The sequence below is a fragment of the Xenopus tropicalis genome, chromosome 2, assembly GCF_000004195.4.
Source record: "Xenopus tropicalis strain Nigerian chromosome 2, UCB_Xtro_10.0, whole genome shotgun sequence".
In the NCBI taxonomy this organism is placed as follows: Eukaryota; Metazoa; Chordata; class Amphibia; order Anura; family Pipidae; genus Xenopus; species Xenopus tropicalis.
In genome coordinates this window covers 87,750,372-87,766,085 of record NC_030678.2, presented here as the reverse complement: position 1 = coordinate 87,766,085, position 15,714 = coordinate 87,750,372, and the positions used below count along the sequence as shown (strand labels likewise).

General features: G+C 37.4%; 1 protein-coding gene across 1 annotated transcript in view; it reads left to right on the top strand.

The window, feature by feature from the left end:
* rims3 (regulating synaptic membrane exocytosis 3) overlaps positions 1-15,714 on the top strand; it is a 40,927-nt gene that overhangs the window by 18,812 nt on the left and 6,401 nt on the right. The window contains 2 exon segments of the mRNA NM_001079023.1: positions 6,148-6,289; positions 6,964-7,076. Of these exon segments, the coding sequence (NP_001072491.1) occupies positions 6,148-6,289; positions 6,964-7,076 (255 nt within the window).

Sequence of the window (15,714 nt, the reverse complement as noted above, 5' to 3'; positions counted from 1 at the left end):
TTATTTGACTGTCTGCGACTCCCAGAGGTTGGTTGAGCTATCAGGGTCCCACTGCATTGCAGAGGATGTTACCATGGTAACACACCAGAGTGTCACCTCGGAAACCATTTCTAATTAGAAGAAAAAATAAAACAAAAGGTGTCTGACTCCAAATGATCCTCTATGAATTCTGTGTGTGGAGATTTATATACAATCTCTGCTTAAACACCCTTTCTGCTTCTTGCTATTTAGGTGTGATCACTGTTTAATCTGTATATTTGGACCTTCATAAGATATGTAACAATTGTAGGCTACTCCTGATTATTTATATGCATTTTCTTGTTTATGCCTTGGCTGAATCTTTTTCAAAGCATTGTATCTTCTTAGTAGTGATAGGGCCAGAGCTTAAATAGCCTTTTTGTGACTTTGCAACTTAATATCTGCTGTTGAACTACACTTTCCAGCCAATGCCCATTGGTTTTGATAGTAGTATAAGTACAAACATAACTTGATTTAAAAATTTCTCATACTATCATGCATTACTAGACGTATATCTAGAAAAATACAAGGTTACTATAAAGTTGATCCATGCAGGGCCGGAACTAGGGGTAGGCAGAAGAGGCACTTGCCTAGGGCGCAATGGTGGAAGGGCGCCACGCAGGTACCTCTTGTTTCTCCTCCCCCTAGTTTCCGGCACTTTCCCTTGTCACTGCAATCACCCCAGCAACCTGTGTGTGTGCACGCGCCAAGCTGATCAGGTTGCCTATGGCGCCCGGCCGGCTTGGCCCGGCACTGGATCCGTGGACTGGTCCAGTTGTCTTTTAGTAGGAGTGTTTTCCTCCCCTCAAATAGAAGTTAGACAGCTTTCACTTGGAGAAAAGGTTGCACTTGATGAAAATGTGTCTTTTTTCAGCCTTGTCCAGTAGGCAACTATATATGCAATTCTGATTCCCAGCAGTATACAAATAAAAATAGAAATAAAAGGCGGAAGAGGAAACACCACACAGGTGGTCCTGATCAAGACTTCAAATTACTGCACCATTAACCCAATTAGTATCAGGTAGATCACATAGTCCATTGAACTGAAATGATAAAACTTAACCTTTATTGCTAATCATTAAAAAAGGAAAAAAATAGAAAGATGTGTGTCATTGCTCAAATCCCCATTAAAATTCGCAAAGGTGATTATCAGATATAAAATCTACAAATAAAAATATACGTCAAGTTATATGCAAAACATTTTTTATTCCATGGCTATATATGCATAAGCCACCTTTGCTAAGAGGACACTATATGAATCAGTGCAGTGCATTACTTACATTACAAGTAATACTTCCTTTCAATTCTCAGAACTTATTGGGCTCAATTTCACTCCAGGCTTTTTATGAGCTAAGGAGATAAATCATGCAGCTGAAAATGGCTAATCCTCTTAATGGCGGTTCTTCCAACATGGAGTTTTAGCTTTCTCATACAGAAAGAAGCTAAACTACTTTGGGAAGCTGTTATGGAGACAAGTGCATTCTCTCTAGATATCCAGATCTTATTAGACATTCACTAACCATTAACAGCTGGGTTACATATTGATGGACTAGCCCAATATCACTTTGGTACCAGTGTCCCCTTCTGTAACAAGATATAATTACTTTTAGTGGATTGTGTCTCCATGGAGACAGAATCTTCTTACTTGCATTGGCTGGCAGGCTTTATGAAGATGCTTTGAAGACCTCAGAAGCTAAATATATAAATAGAGGGTTTATTTTTAAAACGAGATTTGCCATTTTTTTTTATTATTCTGTGCTGAGAACTATTGAAAAGCAGATTTCAAGAGTCAATAATGAAGAAGAACTCATAACCCTTTCAGCACCATAAAGGGTTTATAGAAGTATTGCATTATGATTCAGACCCTCTCACTTTCAAAGAATATCAAATATATATATATATATATATATATATATTTGATATCTCAGAATGAAGTGGGTTTTATTTAATTCAGTATTAAACCACAGAAAAGTGCAAATTCAGAATCTGGGGTGATTTTGTTTTCAAGATATGATGCTAAGTGATTGGAATTACATCAATAAATGGCTGAGTCTGAAGAATATTTAGGAATAATTTTTTTGTAAAAAAATATTTCTAAGCGTTTTCATTTTATTTTCCCCTCACTCTGCTTTTTAAAATCGTCATCTAAACAGATTTACATTTCCTTGCTACTTTAATGAGGCTCCATTTCATATACCTGACATCGTTTCCCAGCTCTGTGCTGACCTAGTTGTTAACAATAGGTCTTATTGGCAGTATTAACTACAATTAATCATGCCATCTCCTTTACACTGCCGGTGGCTATGATAGAGTACAGCGAGCAGCAAAATCCAAACTTGGCATGAAAAGTGCTTGTATAAGTGCCATAGCGTTCTTTATTTTAATACAGTCTGGCATTGATTTGGGGGTGCCTAGGAACATACCAAATGAACACTTTGTTTAGTTCACTTTAGAAGGGTGGAGGGTCTTCCCTTCAGAACAATGGAGAAGCAGAGTGATTCAGAAATTACAGCTGAACTCAAGCAGCATGAGATGTCTTTTAGGAAAAAAAGGCTTTAATGTTGTTTTATGAGCATTACACTAATGTCTCTCCCTAATAAGAAATTAAAATAATTACAAGTTGCACAGCTGTACCAGACTCTTACAAATACCCAGAACAGACAGCATTCAATACCCCACCAGAGCACAGCTAATGGAGAGGAGGGGCAGCTCTAGGAATTTAGGACCCATTAGCAAAACAATTATCCGTTTTAAATTGATTGTGATGCATTCCAGTCTTATATAATTCCTTCTGATGTATTTTGACATACTTGACATTTATTCTAAAATATTTTAATGCTTTGCAGTCTTTTAACTTCCTTGTTTTGTGAAACCCCTGATTTATATAGTAGTTCACATCAACAATGTTGTGATGATTCTGTAACTAGTACAGACAAATTCAACGTTAAAATATATTACATACCTGTATGTACACATTCATCAAGTACCAAGTGTTGAGATAGACAGGAGAATTGTGATCCCCGATAGCAATCAGACCAGTCCCAGGATCAACTTTGCACTAAAAGCTGGTTATAGTTGGTAAATTTTGGTAACCCTGCATATTCTCACTTGCTACAAAGACATCCAAGCCTTTCTTAAAACTAAATACAGTAATATAGCTGCCAGTAAAACCATTTCAAGGAAAATAATTCCACCGTTTCACAGCTCTCACTGTAAAAATTGAACATTGTTATGGAAGCTCCTTTCTTCTAATCTCCATGCTCTCATGTCCAAACTTGGACAGAGACTTTTCATATTCGTAACTGGCTTAGTTGCTCTTCTTTAACCTATCTTTAATTCTACAATATCCCATTTGAGCACTGGAGACCAAAACTGCATTGCACATTCCTTACCTATTGCAAATCTATGCCCCTTTTCATACAACTCAAAACCTTGTTTGCCCTAGCAGCTTCTACCTAGCATTGCTTGCCAAGTTTATTATCTACAAGTACACAGAGGTAATTTTCCATGTAGATTTGCAAAAAGTCCTCCCAAAAATATTCATCCAGATAATTAATATTCTTTATTTAGATAGGGCCAACATGTTTCATAGCACTTTTTAGAGAATATACACCTTTTGCAAATCATTCCCTGCACCAGAGGATCTTACAAGGCCATTTACTAACCAACTGATTTTCTTTCCCCCGATTTGGATTTGTAGCGCTAAAAGTTGCAGAAAAATCTTTTTACTATGGGTCAAAACTGCTAAAATTCCTAATCTGCTGGCTAAAACTTGCTGAGGTCATGTAAAAGTCCATGGCAGATGTCCTTTCCTCTCTCTGAAGGATCCTAATTTTTATGACTTTTCTGCAACTTTTCCCACATGTACCTTTTTACATTTTTTTAGTAAATGCCAGACATTTGTGGAAACGTGTTTATTTGAATTTCAAAATAAAAAAAAAAAAAAAAGGTGAGAGTTTTAGTAAATCTGCCCCTTAGAGTCCAAGGTCCCTATCACATTTACACACAATGTTATTGGCTAATCAAATATTATTATAGGGTTAATTCACCTTTAAATAATCTTTTAATATGTTATACAGCTACCTCTTCCAAGTGACTATTCACTTAGTTTAAATTTTCTATTTTTTTTAATTATTAACCTTTCTATCCTGCCTCTTTCCTGCCTGCAACTGAAATTGCTTTTATTTATAGTCAGTTATTAATTTTTTTTAATTAACTTTTATTCTGACTGCTCCTTGGTTGCTAGGGTAATACAGCCCTAGCCAACAGATAACTGATAGGATTCCAAGCCCAACAGCTGCACAACGATCATGTAAATAATTAATTTAAAAAAATGAATACAACTAGTCTCTTCGTCATACATACAAGTTAATTTAAAAATAAACTATCCCTTTAAGATACATTAAAACCAAGATATTTTCAGCATTCCTCCTAAAATTGAAGGTCAGACACATGATGACTGTACTTGATTGAAGTAATTTTTTCCCTTAAGTTGAGGATCTTATCATTCCTAAAGTGCCACTCTTAACTTTGGACCTGAGCAATGATAGGCTCTGATGTAAAACATTCTCCATAAAGTGCTGTTGTGAAGGGTGTGCCCTATTTTTGGCACTTTCAAGTAAGGATGCATTGAATCCACAATTTTTTTGATTCGTCCGAACCCCGAATCCTCCGTAAAAGATTTGGCCAAATACCGAACTGAACAGAAGGGTAAAAAAAACGTGTGCGCAGTGTGTGGCGAAAATTTTTTAACTTCAGTGTTTACGTGACAAAAAGTCACATGATTTTAAGGCATTGGATTCAGTTCGGTCAGGAATCCTGCTGAAAAGACAGAATCTTGGCCGAATCCCGAACCAAATCCTGGATTCGGTGCATCCCTAATTTCAAGACAACACTTTCTAATGATACTTGAAAAAGGTCAGCAGGTCTCTTTATTCATATTTTCAGGCCTTTATTATATATATATATATATATATATATTCCCACACCTTGGGGCTCATTTATCAATGCATCGCAGCACACAAACCGACGCAATTATGATTATGCGCCATTTTGTGGGCACACGCAATTGCATATGCGTTATATTGCGTCGGTTCATTTATTTTTCCGCCAGTTCTTTTTATACGCATGACGCAAATACCGGACAATGACATGTTTTTTTGGGGTGTGTGTAGGGGCGTGTTTTAAATGCTCAATTTTTGCGAGAGTGCGCCCTTTGCGCCTATATATGTGCTATTTGCGCATATATGGGGCAGATTTGTGCAGGCACGGCTGCATTGAAAGCTTTACAACTGTTCATTTGTGGCGGATTTCTGACTGCGCGTTCTTCAACATTTACGCTACAATAAACTGACTAGGTTGTTAGGAAGCATGTAGTTGGTACGGGTTTATTAGAGCATTAGCTTGCGCCATCTATGCACACAATTTATGACAAGTTTTGCGTCGTCATGTGTGCAGTTTTGCGGCATCATATGTGCATGTTTGTATGGCGCAGCAGTTTGCGTCAACACTAGCACATGAAACTTTAAGCGACCGTGTTTGCACTATACTGTTAAATATGCTTATGCGCAGGGCAAAAGTTTTGCCTCTGCGACTGTTATAGCGCTGCAATGCGTTGGTAAATGAGCCCCCTTGTGTCTCAAACCTTTCTCCTTGTAGATTGTAAGCTCTTTTGGGCAGGGCCCTCTTCACCTCTTGTATCGGTTATTGATTGCTTTATATGTTACTCTGTATGTCCATGTATGTAACCCACTTATTGTACAGCGCTGCGGATTATGTTGGCGCTTTATAAATAAATGTTAATGTAATATATATATATATATATACACTCCATAAATAGCACTCACGGCTTATGAATCAAATAAAAAACTTTTATTGGTATTCCATATCGATGCGTTTCGACCCGCTAGGGATCGTCATCAGGACCCTAGCGGGTCGAAACGCGTCGATATGGAATACCAATAAAAGTTTTTTATTTGATTCATAAGCCGTGAGTGCTATTTATGGAGTGGATGTAAGATTTGATATGCACCCGGCTCCTGCTCTCTGCGTATGGTGAGTGCCGCTAAATCGGACTTTATATATATATATTATACCTTCATATATCTGTTGTTTTTCTATTCTCCCCAGATGGTACCACCAAGAAACTGCGTAGTAATATTCGCCGCAGCACAGAGACAGGAATCGCTGTGGAGATGAGGAATCGGGTCACCAGACAAGGCAGCAGGGAGTCCACAGATGGCAGCACCAATAGCAACAGCTCTGATGGCACGTAGGTTTTTTTTTGGTTTTTAATTATCACTTACTACATATCTCTTACTGTTGCACTACTCTTCCTTACCATACCTATTCTTCTCCAGCAAAGTACAGTATACACAAGTCCCTCTCTAAAAATGCTTTTCCTATTGTACCTTACTGTTATGTACACTGGGATTTTCACTTGTTGTCATCAAGATATGTACACATCTTGATAACATGATACATATTCTTCTTGGGTTTTTAACACTCATGGTGTGATGGTCTATGTTGTCTCTCCATGACTTTTCTAATTAAAAGAGTGGGGAGAAAGCTGATTTCATTTAAGAAAAGTCAGTGAGTTAAATCTTATCATCTAGTATTTCTTTCACAATGCTCATACTTTCCATTCCAGCAACTGACATTTCTAGCATACCTTTTATGATAGATTTTAATTCCAATAATGAAAACTTGTTTTATTCAGTCTTCTCCCCATTTCCAACTTACTTTGTTAGTCCATTATATAGATCTATAGTTAACAAACTTCTTAAAATCACCTAGTGCAATTTTTGTTATGTCTTTAAAAAGGTTTCCTTGTAATCACTGTCCACTGTGTTTCATCTGCCCCCCCAGACCCTTAAATATCTAAATTATCTGTGTTTTAGTTTGCATATGTATTCTGGCAGACACCTGCATCTTTGTTGTTTCCAGGTTTATATTTCCCACCACCCGGTTGGGAGCTGAAAGCCAGTTTAGCAATTTCCTTGATGGTCTAGGACCTGCACAGATTGTGGGAAGACAAACACTGGCTACACCCCCCATGGGTAAGTACCCAGAAAAGGGATGTGGGTGTATATTCAAAAATAATTAAGGTCCATAATTTTATTTTTTATGGGATGTATAAGTTTCATTATTTTTACCAAATACAAAGTGAAAAAGAGGAGTAGTACACAGTCCAATAGAATTTGTTGATAATAGTATGCAGGTTTTGAGTAAGTAAATAAGTAGGAATGCATCATTGCACACTTTACTGGATGTTTGCTTTTACTTCGATTTTTACTCAGATTTGCCATAAGCGGGTTTTAGAAATGAAAACAGGCACAGACCAAAATGGAAACCATCAGGGAAAAAAAAATATTTTTACTCCAGCTAAAATCTCTATTTCTGTGTGGATGACAAAAACGTTACTATTTAAAGGGCAACCAAAGCCCCAAATCAAAGTTATTTTTTAATTTGCTAGTGCCTGTACTAATTAGCAGGAAAGCAGAATATATTACCATAACCAGTAGACCAACATAGATTAAGGTACACTTCTGAGTTAGGCTTCTACTACTCTCACCGTGCAGGTTTTACTGCTGATGCCTCCCAGTTAGTCTGCACAGAGTTCTATCCCTAGTTCTCAGCATATGCATATGTATTTGCTATTTCTGGCACACATGCAACAAGTTCAGAATATATGAAACTAGAACAAGGGAGATTGAAAATGATTACTTAACAAGTCCAGTTGCTTTAGATTTATTTATACTAGATATACCATGACCTGGATGAAGTAAAATCTTCATAGTCACTATGAAAATAAGTCCAAAACATTAAGCAGTGGAGCTTTAGTAATACCTCATCAAGTACACCACAACACACCCTAGCATAACAACCTGACACAACGCAGCATGCATAATACATAATATGAGTCATAATAACTCCATCTATAAAAATAACAGAGTATTTTGCCCCTTTAAATGTGGAAGGACTATACACCTATATATATCTAAATGCATTTTCTACCATATAATTCTGCTTTGTGTATCTTGTGATTAAGATCACAGTTTCATGACTTTCTGTTCTATTCTGTCCTCTAATGGTAATACATGGTATAACACACTGAAATAATACATTTTTTTCCAGAAGTGTTGCCTTATCAAGCTGTTAGTGTTAATGTCTCTTCATTATATGTTAGAAGCAAGTAAACTGTTAGTATTAAATGCAAGTTAGTAATGAGTACTTGTAATGAGCTCATTTGAGTCAAAAGTAGGAATTCCATGAAAATGGAAAAGTGCCATCTGACAATGAAGCAGCTTCTTGGAGCCAAGGACTACACACAGTGGAAGATGTGACTTCTAAGGAATTCTAGAAGCTCAAAGTTGCTCAGATCGCACTAGTTTGGAGCTTATGATGTAACTAATCATTGGTCAGATGGCATATTGCTTCACCTTATCTCCTAGGTGCTTTAAGGACATTATCTGCATTTGTATAATGGAATGCACACTATAGCAGGTTGCCCCCTTCTTCTTTTGTTTCTCTTTGGCTGCTAACCAATGCAATGTAAGCAGACTTTGTCATGTACCGTGGGTTGTTACATTTCTGCTTACAGTGTAACATCTTTAATTCCCTACTAGGACTGCAGAATGTTAAAAAGCTTTACAAGTAAAAATTCTGTACTAGGAAAACATTCAAATATTCCATTACAAAGCAAGTGTGGGGGATTTAAATCTGGCCTAAAAGTGTCAGTGTTGGTGTGAGACAGATATAGTTTCTTTGCATAACACACAAACTGTTCTCCCCATATCTGTGATTCCTTGCTGGGAGACATGCAGCACCTAACTCAGGTGTCACTCTCACCTATACCTCACCGCTGGGCTTTGTGGAGGTGCAAAGAGACAATAATGCGTGATACTTTACTGTGATCGTCACTCCTTTATAGGTCACAATACATTTTAGTACAGAAATTAAATTCTGCATAAGGTTCATGTTGCAGCAGGGCGAGTGTTATACCAATGTTTTTGCATATCTAACAGTTTATAAGCTAAGCATCTTAATGATTCTTACTGACCTCAAGATATTTAAAAACCACTGTGCCTTGTTGTTTAAACAGGCAGATCTGGATTAATAAAAAAAGCTCTCCTTTCCTAATTACACTTCTAGTCATTTTACCTAAATAACTATGAATGATTTAGAACATTTTGTATTGTCTTCAGGAATGCTCAGTGTTCAAAGATTACTGTGTAGTACCTCTTGCAAGACTACCACACATTCCCCCATATTTATATGTATTTGTGTGTGGTGTGTGTAAATTAAATCCATACATCATCATCTGTTTAATTTTGTGGACACATATGTGCCTCTAATTCAAAAAAAGGTATGATTATTATTAACATATATTTATAACATATACACACTGTATATAGTATAAAGATCCAACATATTTCACAATAGTGTACAATAAACTGAGGTACACAATGAACATACAGGTTACATACAAAAAAACAAACAAACAATAATTGATACAAGAATAAGAGAGGGCCCTGTTCAAAAGAGCTTATAATCTTAAAGATCCATGAGCATTAGGGCAGTGACACATGGGGAGATTAGTCGCCGTGTGACAAATCTTGGTTGTCGCGGGCGACTAATCTCTCCGTAATGCCATCCCACTGGCTAGAATGTAAATTGCTGGTGGGATGGCATACACGGTGCCGGGATTTGCCTCTCAAGGCAACTTCGGGCGACTTTGGCAAATTGCGGCGTCGTGTATGCCATCCCACCGGCAATTTACATTCTAGCTGGTGGGATGGCATTGTGGGGAGATTAGTTGCCCGCGACAATGAAGATTGTCGCGTGGCGACTAATCACCCGTGTGTCACTGCCCTTACCATAGTATAGTATAATAGCAATAGTATCAGAATTTCTGGTAACAGCCCTGAAGGTATCGTTCAAATGTAATAAGCTTCCATGCCATTGTATGTTGTGTTTTCTGCAACTATCACTTCTAGTCTGTTGTGAGTTCTTTTTTTAGACAATATCATCTGGGATAATGCAAGATAATCTTGTAGCAAGGTGAATGATTAAGGTCTTTCTGTCAGATGCTTAGTGCGACAACATGTAGAACTGCTTTTGCTTGTTGAAGTTTTTTGTGATCCATTTCATAAAGACCTTGACATGCTGGAAATGAACTTCATTTTTGTCCCAGCGGCCTCGGGGCGTCTGGATTTGAAATCCGGCGCTGACAATATGTATCTAGTTACACATGCTTGAGTCTAGATATTGGTGCATTTAAATGTGCTGACACACTGCTGAATATAACTCAAGCCAAACTCTCTTGACAGTATAGCCACAGTATCAAAGGAATATCCCAAACTCAACTCAAAATTTCAGTTTAAAAAAATCACATTTTTATTTAAATATCCATATTAAAGCATACAGCCCACACAGAATGGCGTGCTACGCGTTTTGTACCCATCCGGTACTTACTCATAAGCAGTTGTGTCCCCGTAGGTTCCAGAACACACTTTTAAACACACCCCACCCCTTGTTAAAAACGTAATTAGTTAAAGGGAGACACCACTCCCCCTTCATTCAAAGCATTTTACAAATACATTGGCAGGGTTCTATAGCATTTAGAACTATAAACTGATATATTAACAGGGTTCTGTATTATCTATACTATCAGGATCAACTACCATTTAGTAAAAGCTGACTCCATTTACTCTCCATTAAGCCCCACTTTGCCAAACACCAATACACCAATACAGTCAAACCATTATTTTTACAATATACAATCATGTTTCATGTAAAACATTTATTTTAAAAAGCTTAGGGAAGACTTGCCTTTTTGACTGGCTATTTAGGACCCTTATCATTAATAAATTGTGAAGTATGGCCACAGTGCCTAGGCAATTAAATGGATAAAAATAAAAGGATTGGCCATCATTAAAGGAGAACTAAACCCTAGCCCATTTTCAGACCCCTTCCATTTTCCTCCACTGCTCCTTTTCTGCAGCAACTCCTCTACAGTACACTCAGCATAGAGGAGTTCCAGGAAACCATCTTCCCTGAATTCCGACCTTGATATGGATCTTGCTGGAGCATGCTCAGTTAAAGCTGATTCAGGAGGTAGATTCGGCTGTGCATGCTCGTGCATAATCTGTGTCAATGGTCTAACAGAAGTGGATCAGAATATACCTTCAGAATATCTATTGTGGGAGGGAGCTTGGATGAGGGAGTTAGTTATCCATTAAATGCTGCTTTATTGTGTTGGTTTTTACAGTGTCAGTACCCATGCCATTTTGCCACTAGGCCACTAAAGAGCAGCACAAAGCTGTGTTGATTGTATCTGAACCATAATCCATGGATGAGTCCTAATCTACTTTTGGTTGATAGATAATCCACACTTAAGTCCTTTTATTTAACTTTCTTCAGTGTCTTGCCTTAAATAGCTGTTCTGTTTATTCCACTGAAATATAACATAAAACAAATCGATTAGATTTTAATAATCTAAGCAATCTAAGTACACAGCTAAAGCAAATATACAGGTAGCTAGTAAAATAAAACAAACGTTACACATAGGTAGCATACAACAATTTTTGGAAGTTGGTGCATCTACACAGACTGTGTTTCTAAATTACTTAGAGGTAAAAATATTCTGAGCAAGCTGCCAAGATATCTGATATTTAAAGAGAGGGCTGATTGTTGGGGAAGGGTTATCATGAGTTCCAGTGATGAAGATAGTTTAAATATTGAGAGAAAAACTGGCCAAGGTGATGGAATGGGGGGCTAAGAGCAAGACACCATCCTCTAGGGGCACTTGTGATAAAACCACTATCTTCTAAATGCAATGCAGACAAATGCAAGGCAAAACAGACAAGCAACTTTGACTTTATCAGCACTAAACTTGTTGATAAGGTCAGTAGAGGAGTATCTCAGTAACCTTCTGTAGCCTCTGAGGGATAGATAAAGCTGAGCATAGTGGAAGAGAAATAGGAGGGCTGAAGAGTATTCAAGAGTGAGGTCAGTGTATACAGTGTTTGTGCAGGTTGCAAAGCATCAAATCTAGAACAGGCAGAGGCTTATAGTATGGCAGCATTTAGATCAAGCTGTGGTCAAACACAGGGGTCATCAAGCTTATAACCATATAGCCAGGACAAGCTGTTCTTAGGATAACAAGGGACAGAAAGGTCTGCTTCTTACCAGGGTCGTATTTATATATATATATATATATATATATATATATATATATATATATGTATATATATATATAGAAAATAATCATCTGTGGCCAGCACACCCTTCAATGTTTCATCAAAAAATTTTTTATTGCAGATATATTGTTAAAACCAACGTTTCGGTCCTTGTTAGGACCTTTCTCAAGGATAAAAAGAAAGAAAGGTCCTAACAAGGACCGAAACGTTGGTTTTAACAATATATCTGCAATAAAAATTTTTTTTGATGAAACATTGAAGGGTGTGCTAGCCACAGATGATTATTTTCTATGCATACATAATTTTGGCTAAGCACCCCGCAGAATATTGAGCCTTGGAGTGCGGACACCATTTGGATTGATATATATATATATATATATATATATATATAAAAAAGTAAATGCTGGAGAAAGAAATTTCTCATCCACCTCCAGAAATTGTGGGCAAATGTGGGGCAGAGCTGGAGGGTACCTCATACACTGGTAAGTAGTGCATGCTCAGTAAGCAAATTCTGCTATACATGTGCTGATTGCCAAAGTGGGGGGTGGTCCTATTATTTCTGGTTCCTAGGGCAGCACCGGAGGAAGATACAATTCCTAACACAAGCACTGAATTTCAGAAACAGTTACATGACCATCAATAATAATGAATGGCCCCATACCAAGCTCTGCCAATTACGGCATGCATTTTATACTACATGTTCTTTTTCTTTCACAAAATGAGGATGACTGGGCTCACCATGTGCAGCTTGCATAGGAATAAGAATTGCAGGCTAAATAAACTTATTAGCATGTAGGCAAAGGAAGGTGCAAATGTGGCAAATATAATGGACACGCCTGTGCAGTATACTTGTTAAAACCCTATTTCAATCTGATTGGAATTTACTGACTCTTAGTCCATTCAATAGAAATAGTCCATCATAGAGAAATATCCAGAATGATTCTTGTGATCCTGTGATTTAAAACATTTGCATCTTATTCACTTAAATAGCACAAAAGATTATTTTTATCATGTAATCCATTAGGTTTAAGGCTCCCAAGTATCCACTTCTAGTAACATTCCCTACTGATCTGTGTTATCTTATCAAGGATAGTCCATCCCAACTCAGTAATATTGTGACAGAACTCAGCAAAATTTTTCTGCTGGTATATGCTTCGATGTTCTAATGTAATTTGTATGCTCATTTTATCTTACTTTGACAGTTCTGGTGGTTTTTCTTAAGAACACCAATCCACATGGATATTTTAGGGGATATGTAACATTGTCACTATCCCAGGCAGGTATTAAAATGCCTGAGTTGTACCCTGCTGACATCTAGGGGTAAATTATGTGTCCCCTAATCATACCAGTACACTAGGGACAATTAAGGGGGATGTAAACTCCAAAATGCAGCTATTGATTAATTAAATTAATTAATTAAAGAAAATGTAATTGTAAGCAATTACATGCTCATAACATTATTTGTAAATGTAAATTAAAAGTAGTATTTTGCTATTTCTGCACTGCTAGTTCTCCTGAAACAGTATAGCTGAAGTCAGACAGTGTTTAACAGACTTGTAGAGATGTGCATACTGTACTTCTTCACCAATCTGTTAACCACTGGCCATTTATAAACAGTGGACAAATTTGCACCTAGGCAGTATCTCATTGTAACCAATAGTAGAACAGTAAAAACAAACGTCTGGTTGGTTGTTATGGGATATTGCCCAGGTGCAAAAATGCCTAGTGTTTATAAATGACTGCTTTCTGATAATTTGTCAGAAACCACAAAAGCAGAGAAGTGAATGGTATGAGGTGTTATGTGACATATGTGCCCATTGGTTATCCTTTACCACTTTTCCAGCTGAGGAAATCCACATGCTGCATTACTTACTCATTTTGTACTTTGTTATTTTGACTGTGATTCACAGCTGTCATTCAGTTTATGGCAAAATAAACAGTTTTTCTGTGACAAATTCTGGCGCATTCAGTTATAGGCTGAATGTAGTTCTTTCACATCTGCAGGAGCTGTGAATAGTTATTTTTAATGATCCAACAAGAATAAATATCAAACTGATGACGCTATCCTAACACAGAGACCTGTTGGACTCCCTTATCCTCTTACACTGCAGTGACACCTACAGGCAGACTAGAATAACTAATAATAACTAGAATAACTAAGAATTCTAAGGTTATTAGACTGAAAAGAAAAAAAGGCAATTTTTGTATAATTTACTGTTAAATCTCTCTCTTTTTTTTACTTAGGAAACTGAATAATAATGTATGTGGAATACCAAGAATATAAGCAGGGTCAGGAAGTAGAAAAGCTTCTCTAGTAAAGCTTGAATGTGGTAGTGGGGCCAGGGTAAGCAGACAGAAAGCTAAGAGAAAAGTAGAATTCTGGTATGGGTTAAATGTGTAATATAAAGATCTGCAGTCAAGGGCAATCATGGCCTATCCAGAAATGTAGGGTTAAAAGGCGCTACCTGCAGTGGCATAGCTACCATACACCAGGCCCTTGTGTCCTGGCCCTGGTAAGGATTCTGTGTTTCATGATACCAACCTACTTATTGCTTTCACACTGCAACTTCTAGTGCTCCGCACCATGAGCACAAGGAGGGGACTATAGGGCAGTCATGCTGCTGAGGAAGCAGGTAATAGATAGAGGGGGCACCCAAAATAATTTTTTTAATGTGGGGCAAAGACTATCCAGCAGTGAGCACTCAACTATAATTAGAAAATTCAATGAGACCCATAGTAGTTACTTGCTGAGGATTGGTTTGGTTGATGATTGTATAGACTGATTGGAGATTCATATGAAAAAGATGTCATAAATGACTTTAAACTGATTGCTAATATTCTAGCTATTGGTCAGACTGTGAGGGGAATAGAAACAGCAACACAGGAAAGTAAGTGCAAGTACTCAAAACATATGGAAAGCTATTAGACCCATTAGATATTTACTGCTGCTGTCAAACTTGGAAATTAGATTAGATTTCCTTTAAATCTCATCTTTGCTAAGCTTACAGATCTTCATAATAAAGGTTAAAATGAACAGAAATAACATAATGCAAAAGCACAACCAAAGTAAATGCAAATCTGTATAAGGTGACAAATCCACATTTGTCTAGAATCATTGTGCAATAATTGCATTGAACACACACATCAATATATAAGTATTATTTCCACTGCAGGAACAAAATTAAATTTTAAGGTATATTGGTTTATCAACACCTGTAAATTACATATTTCTTGAAGCAACAGTTCTACCTTGTATGAGACAACAATGTGCATGGACAACAGCCAGTAGAGTAACTTAGTTGCACCTGGCCCCCACAGTACAATTTTTTGTGGGGGAAGAGGTGCAACTAAGTCCCTTCTCCCCATGAACCCCCCCCCGTCTTACTCGCTGCACTTCCTGGCCTGCACTGCACCACTATTTTAAAAGGTAGAAGAGGGGTCAGGGAGGGGGGACTATGATACAGCAGACCCTGCAGTCCAGGCTCCCCTGTCG